This window comes from Trachymyrmex septentrionalis, unplaced genomic scaffold, assembly GCF_001594115.1.
Source record: "Trachymyrmex septentrionalis isolate Tsep2-gDNA-1 unplaced genomic scaffold, Tsep1.0 scaffold37, whole genome shotgun sequence".
NCBI lineage: Eukaryota > Metazoa > Arthropoda > Insecta > Hymenoptera > Formicidae > Trachymyrmex > Trachymyrmex septentrionalis.
This window is the reverse complement of record NW_017305536.1, coordinates 8,007,945-8,014,911: the sequence shown is the minus strand read 5'-3', so window position 1 is coordinate 8,014,911 and position 6,967 is coordinate 8,007,945. Positions and strand designations below refer to the sequence as shown.

The window sequence follows — 6,967 nt, the reverse complement described above, 5'->3', positions numbered from 1 at the left end:
ATACATAATCATGTATAACACATAAATTTCGATAAATAATTATTAAATTTAAAAAAACTTTTATTATTTATTCTTATTAAATTTAAAAAACCTTCTATTATTTATTCTTATTTATTTATTCATGTATTTAATTATTTTATTTTATGGTTAGATTATAATAAATAATAGAAACAATTCAAATGAATATGAAAAGTAAATTTCGATTATCTGTCGTTAGCAGATTTTGTTCGATTTTTTTTTACAATTCAGTCAATATAATTTACCTTATATAATTTATATTGTAGTAAACCTTGTTGTTTTTTTTTTTAAAGATATTATAATATTTCGTAAAATCTGATCTCAACAGTTACCTATCAAAGTCATAAGCTAGAAATTTGCCACGTGATACGCGTTCGAAATCAATACAGGTTACAGCGTCTTGTTTACATATTTTGAAAAGAGAAAGATATAAATATTTTCGTACGGGTTTTGAAATTCGATTAGACAGAGTAAAGTCAGCTAACGATCGAGGTGGTTGAGATCAAATAAGAAGACGAGAACGATAAAAGCTCACAATTACGAGTTTAACGAAGAACTAAAGTAATCAAAATGTCTCTAGACGTTGTCATTATATATGGTATGTATATTTATTTTACAAGATGTCATATGATTAAGAATAGATTAATTAAATCTAAAACAAAATATTTTATCTATAATATATATAATTACGATTTCCTTAAAATCTATCAAGCATAAAAGTAATATGTTTAAAGATTAAAAATAATTTTACGCGCGCGCGCGCACACACACACACACACACACACACGCACGCACGCTTTGTTTTATGTATGCGTATCTTCGATTATTAGTAATTTTGTGTAATATTGATTTGAAATGTATACATTCTAATTTTATTCTGATTTCTATTTATGTAGTACAGCAAGTAATACATAATTATGATCCATATAATTATGATCCCAGTAGTGATGATCAAATGAAAGAATCAAATGAAACAAATGTTAAAAAAGAAATGGATGAAGCCACTCTAATTGCAGAATACATTGCACACAATTTAGCAGGAAACGTGAATGTCATACATATAGTGAGATGTGATCAAAAAAAAATAAAGGTAACTTCTACAAATAATTTTTTAAATATCTTTCTCGCAAATACTCATACATGTTTATATATATATATATATATATATATATATAAATTTGTTTAATTTATGTTTTATATAGGCAGAGTTAACTTTGCTGAGCACTCAATACAGTGGTAATGTCATCTTATTTGTTGGCAATACTTTGAGTGATATTGTACATGACGCAATTGAAGAAGTTATCGATAAGATTATTCCTATTGACGTACACATGTTGATACCAGGCTTAGCAGAGGGACTAAAATGTTTCATTAATCGGTAAAATTTTGTTTTTTATACTGCAGTTTTCGAGATTACAGCTTTTACGGTTCTAATGTATTTTCAGGCCGATATGTGGAATAGTAAACGGGAACCTTGTTATTAATATGTGTGGCCCCTATTTAAATGTGCAAGAAAGTTTGGAAACATTTGGAAACACAATACTGGATATAGTAAGCTTAATGAATGACCCAAGTAATCAGACTTTTGAAGTAAAGAAGGAAGGAGATAATTATGAGCTATGTAATAATAACGGAAATGATAATTATGCTGGGCCATCTAACAGTAATAATGATCACACATATAATTCTGCTGGGCCATCTAAGAGTAATAATGATGACATATATAATTCTGCTGGGCCATCTAAGAGTAATATTAATAATATTAATGGTAATAATTACTCATTTGATGATGATGATAATTTTTATGACTTATCTTATGATGATAATAATGATAATTCTGCTGGATCACCTAAGAATAGTAGTAATGACGAACATAATTCTGATAAGAAGATAGATCTCTCCTGCGAAGAACAATCGGTACAACTTAAAATAATGGTAAAATATCTTTCTCGCTCGAAACAATAAGGCAAATTTCCACCAGAGTGCATATACGCGAATTGTAACCAACTCTCTTTACAGGAAACCTTATTACTGAAGGACTTATATAAGAAACATAAGAAAAGCGAATTGGTATCACTGGAAAAGGCAAGAGATATAATGATAAAAGTAGTAAATAAATATTATACACATTGTACAGTAATTGTACCTACGAATAATGCCTATGGCAGAATAATGGCCAAAGACATACATTCTTATGTAAACGTGCCGTCTTGTATGACTTCCAGTAAACATGGATACGCGGTTTTGGCCAGTGATGGGCAAGGTGTCAGAAAAGTGTTGAAAGCAGATCTCTCGGTAAGAATGAGCTCCTATTAACAACAGTAACGACTCGCACGATTTTGCTAGGATATGTGGTATTATTATATGTTTTCCACATTATCGTGGGAATACTCGTTTCTATCAATATAGATTAATTTAATTTTAATTTAACTTACTTTTTATCTTTTTCTAGTTCTAAGAACTAAAAAAAGATAAATATTAAGGCGAGATTAAAATTAATTTACATTGGCAGAATAAGACGAAAGGAATATTAAAAATCACGATTGGTAAATTGTGCGGTCACAAATTTTGCAGAAAATAATTTTATTGATTAAATCAGATGTTGAATAAGTTGATTGCAATTTAATTATTGAAGCTAAATCTTCGTAAAACACTACTTCTTTTTTAGTTAACTAAAAAGATTTCGATCGTACCTGGCACTTGCATGCGAGTAAGAAGTGGAGATGCTATACCCGATGGTAAAATCAATTATAATTGCACATTACACTTGTGTACCTATGGATTAATTGTTACTTTTATTTATGATTACAGGAGCAACGGCAGTTGTAAAGTCTGTGGATACACAGATAATAAGTGAACATGATAATGATGATTGTTTTAATATCGACCACATGGAATATCAAATTAAGATTTTAGTTGCTCCAAAAAAGGGTGAAAATATTAGGTATACGAAGATATTTCGATATCGTTTAATATGTTTTTCAAAGAACTTTATTCTATTATTACAAAATAATTTCTTTGCTTTTAAAGAGAGGCTGGCTGCGAAATACGAACCAATGATATTATTAAACGCAAAAACACTCGTGTTAAAACAGCGGACCTGGGCGTTTTGACATTATGTGGCATCGATTCAATTAAAGTCTTTAAAGTTCCATCTGTAGGTCTGCTATGTATCGGTTATGATGTATTAAAACCTGAAAACGCTTCAACTATAGAACGCATATACGACTGCAACAAGATAATTGTGTCCTCGTTATTAAAAAAGAATGGTTATAATCTTATAGACTTTGGAATTTCGGTTTATACGTAAGTGTAACAAAAATTTATTACAATTCCGCTAACCACGGTAAGATTCGACTTGATAAATAAGTAATGTTGTCGCCGCTCTTGATTTGACTTGATTTTCATATTTTTGCAGGCCGAATATTATAGAATACAGACTCAAGGAAGCTTTGAACGAAGTTGACTTACTCGTGATAATGGGCCGTGCGAACGACAAAGATATATTGAAGCGCATCTTAAAGATAGTTTTCAACGCTAATATACATTTCGGTATATTATTCTTCTTGTAATCGTCGGTGTAATACGTTGACACATCTTTTTGCATTTCTTTTTCTGACTTAGGTGGCGTGAACATAAAACCAGGGAAATCAACAACATTTGCAACGTGTACGTTCGAACAGAAGAGGAAGTTCTTCCTGTGTATGTCGACAAACCCAACGACCGTACCCATTGTCACGCATGTATTGCTTCTGCCGTTATTGAACATACTATGCTGCAATAAAGACAATGGTATTATGCAGATACAGACTGGCGTAAGACTCGTCTTTTTGCGTCCTTCATGAAAATATACATATGCGTATTGATATATTAATTGGTACCGTAACGTTACAGATAAAAACATCTCACAACTTGCACCCGCGTCCAAAATTGTCGTGGACATCGATTGAGTGGTCGGAGAAGAGCATGGATATACATGCAAATGCTTACTGCCTGAATTCTGAACATGAGCAAATGACAAAATATCAATACAGTAACGCGCTTCTATTACTACCGAGCCACACGCCAGAGGTGCCAAAGTTAAACGCGAATTCAGCATTTTTAACGGCGATATTTACGGGCAACTGAAAAATGTCCAAATTGTTCTCGATTGACTAGCAAAACAAACGTTTGCATATATTTACATAGTTATTTAACTATATTATTGAATTATAATTATAATGATTTAATTATATTCCGCTTAAATTATGTTTGAATAAGATCTAAGGGCCGGTTGTACCTTCCGGTCAATTTTACGCATAGGTAAATTGTCAAATGTGTTCATGAGATTGAATAATCTTGCTATTTATCTAATGCGTAAATTTATCGAAAGGTGAAACAATTAGCCCTAAATGAAGTAATCACACTTATATAAAAAGAACATTCATACGTGAGGTACTACACACAATTGGCAGGAAGAAATTGAAGATTATTTTGTCGTTTTATACTGATAAATACAACGAAAATTTTTTCTTAGCGAAATCATTGGAAGATCATAATATTTGTTTCAAGATTTCAAAAGTTTACCATTCCGCATTCTTTTATTTATAGCAATTTCGCGGATTAAGTTTTTATTAAAGACCAACTCAAATTAATCTTTAATTTGAAGTTTCCCCTTTTTTTTTTGACAAGTGAATAGATTTCTTGTTTTTTTTTTTTGCTTGATTTTATAGTTTCCACTATAATTTGCAAAAAATCATAGAATGATTTGTAAATTAATTAAGAATTAATTACAAAGGTTAAATGAAAAAGAGCATACAGCCACACTTTAAATACCTAGCGCCTTCCCGGTCCTAGTGTTAAGATATTGAACTACTATCCAATATACATTCAATTAAATTGAATTAATATTTATCGGCTTAAATTTTATCGGCTCTCAATTAATTCTGAAATATTAATTCAATTTAATTGAATGTATATTGGATAGTAGTTCAACATCTTAACACTAGGACCGGGAAGGCGCTAGGTATTTAAAGTGTGGCTGTATGCTCTTTTTCATTTAACCTTTGTAACAATTAAAGCCACTTTCTAATATTTAAAATTTAAGAATTAATTATTTGAAATTAATATTATGCAGTTATGTTAACATCATAATATGTATATCGTATATATTCTAATTTAATATATACAATATATATATTATAATATTCTAAATATTATAAATATTATAATATTATAAACATTATGTTAAATATTATATTATAATATATGTATTGTAATAGTACACTCTAAATTTGAAGTGAATAATCGCTATAATTACCCAGTGGTTTTAGCAGTGACTTTTAGCACTGATATCATTATCCACTAATTCATATTTAGAGAGTATATTGTAATAATAATATTATATATATTATACTGTCATCTCAACATTTTTTCGTTAAGAAAAAGTGAGCTTCCGAAAAATTTTTATATATTCTCTGCCAATCATGAATATATACGATTTTTTTTTAACATAACACTATCTTATATTATGCGATGTTATATATAGAAATAGAAATATAGCATTTGATAAAATCTTCTTAATGACAACATATATTTTTACAATAATTATATTTTGTAATTATTAATGTAAAGTACAATAATACTGACATATTTTTATATGTTAGTGACACAAATATAATCAATTTTAAATTACAAATCTCAGAATTTTAGACCCTCTTACACTACACATGTAACTTCAGAATGAACGTGCGGAATGAACTTCCATTCGGTCTTGTTAATCATCGAATAATGCGGGAGTAATATTTGAATTTAAAAAATTATTTTAAAACATATAATATATAACTTTCAAGATATGTGAATATAAAGCAAAATGTATTGAAATATCAATTTTACATCATCTTTCATGTGTACAAATAAGAAAATTTATATAATCCGCTCGAAAAGTTAAAGGAACGAATCTTTTTTTAACAGAAAATCTTTAAAAAATGATAATCCTTTTACACACACGCGCACGCGCGCGCGCGCACACACACACGCACGTACGCACGCACACAAATGGAAAATAATGATAATTATTTTATGCTGCACAAAAGCTACATGAAATCTCAGGATCAAAATTTTTATGTTGAGAAGACATATGTGAAAATTAAAGTAACAATGACATATAATCTTTTCGAAAATTTTATCAAATAGATAATTATAACATTATGTTTAAAAAACTTTTACTTTTTTATATTTATATTATTTATTTATTACATCTACACATTTATTTTGCACGTATCCAATTAGATAAGAAGATGGTTTAATCTCTCTCTCTCTCTCTCTCTCTCTCTCTCTCTCTCTCTCTCTCTCTCGTTTCATTTTATTATTAAATTATATATAAAATAATTTCGATGATTACGAACAGCAGATGTGTCGTCAAATCTGCGTTTGTTTTTTGCGACTTATAATCTGTCATTTTGCAAACATTGTTTAATTTCTGTTGCAATTCTGTTGATATAATGTAATGTAACTTATTATGTCGATATAATGGACTTATTGCTTTTCTTACTGAAACGTACAACATTTTGCAAAATTTATTCTCAATAGAATTATTACCATCAAACAAAGAGATCTGTCACACGATATATTCAAAACAAAATCGACATAGGTCGTAGTTTTAAAATATTTAGAAAAGAGAGAAACATAAACACTTTCGTACGGCTTTTGAAATTTGGTCGGAGACAAAGTAAAGTCAGCTAACGAGGTGGTCGACGTTCAACATAGGAAACGAGAATAATAAAAGATACGCAGTCACGAGATTCAAAAAGAAATAATGGAAGTTGAAATATTTGATCTTTCGGTTGTGATTTTGGCTGGTATGTATTATATATTTATATTGCAAGATGTATAATATACGTTTAAAAGTAGATATTATAATAAAAACAAAATATTTTATATTATATACTACACACACGCGCGCGCGCGC

The 6,967-nt window shown here is 29.4% G+C and overlaps 1 protein-coding gene across 1 annotated transcript in view; it reads left to right on the top strand.

The window, feature by feature from the left end:
• LOC108750413 (gephyrin-like) overlaps positions 1 to 4,171 on the top strand; it is an 8,496-nt gene extending 4,325 nt beyond the window's left edge. Inside the window, exons 10-19 of the mRNA XM_018489829.1 lie at positions 915 to 1,108; positions 1,221 to 1,396; positions 1,464 to 1,953; positions 2,038 to 2,313; positions 2,687 to 2,756; positions 2,830 to 2,962; positions 3,049 to 3,324; positions 3,437 to 3,570; positions 3,643 to 3,833; positions 3,913 to 4,171. Coding sequence (XP_018345331.1) covers positions 915 to 1,108; positions 1,221 to 1,396; positions 1,464 to 1,953; positions 2,038 to 2,313; positions 2,687 to 2,756; positions 2,830 to 2,962; positions 3,049 to 3,324; positions 3,437 to 3,570; positions 3,643 to 3,833; positions 3,913 to 4,146 — 2,174 coding nt within the window. The 3' untranslated portion in view covers positions 4,147 to 4,171. The remainder of the gene's footprint in view (positions 1 to 914; positions 1,109 to 1,220; positions 1,397 to 1,463; positions 1,954 to 2,037; positions 2,314 to 2,686; positions 2,757 to 2,829; positions 2,963 to 3,048; positions 3,325 to 3,436; positions 3,571 to 3,642; positions 3,834 to 3,912) is intronic.
• The last annotated feature ends 2,796 nt before the right edge of the window (positions 4,172 to 6,967 follow it).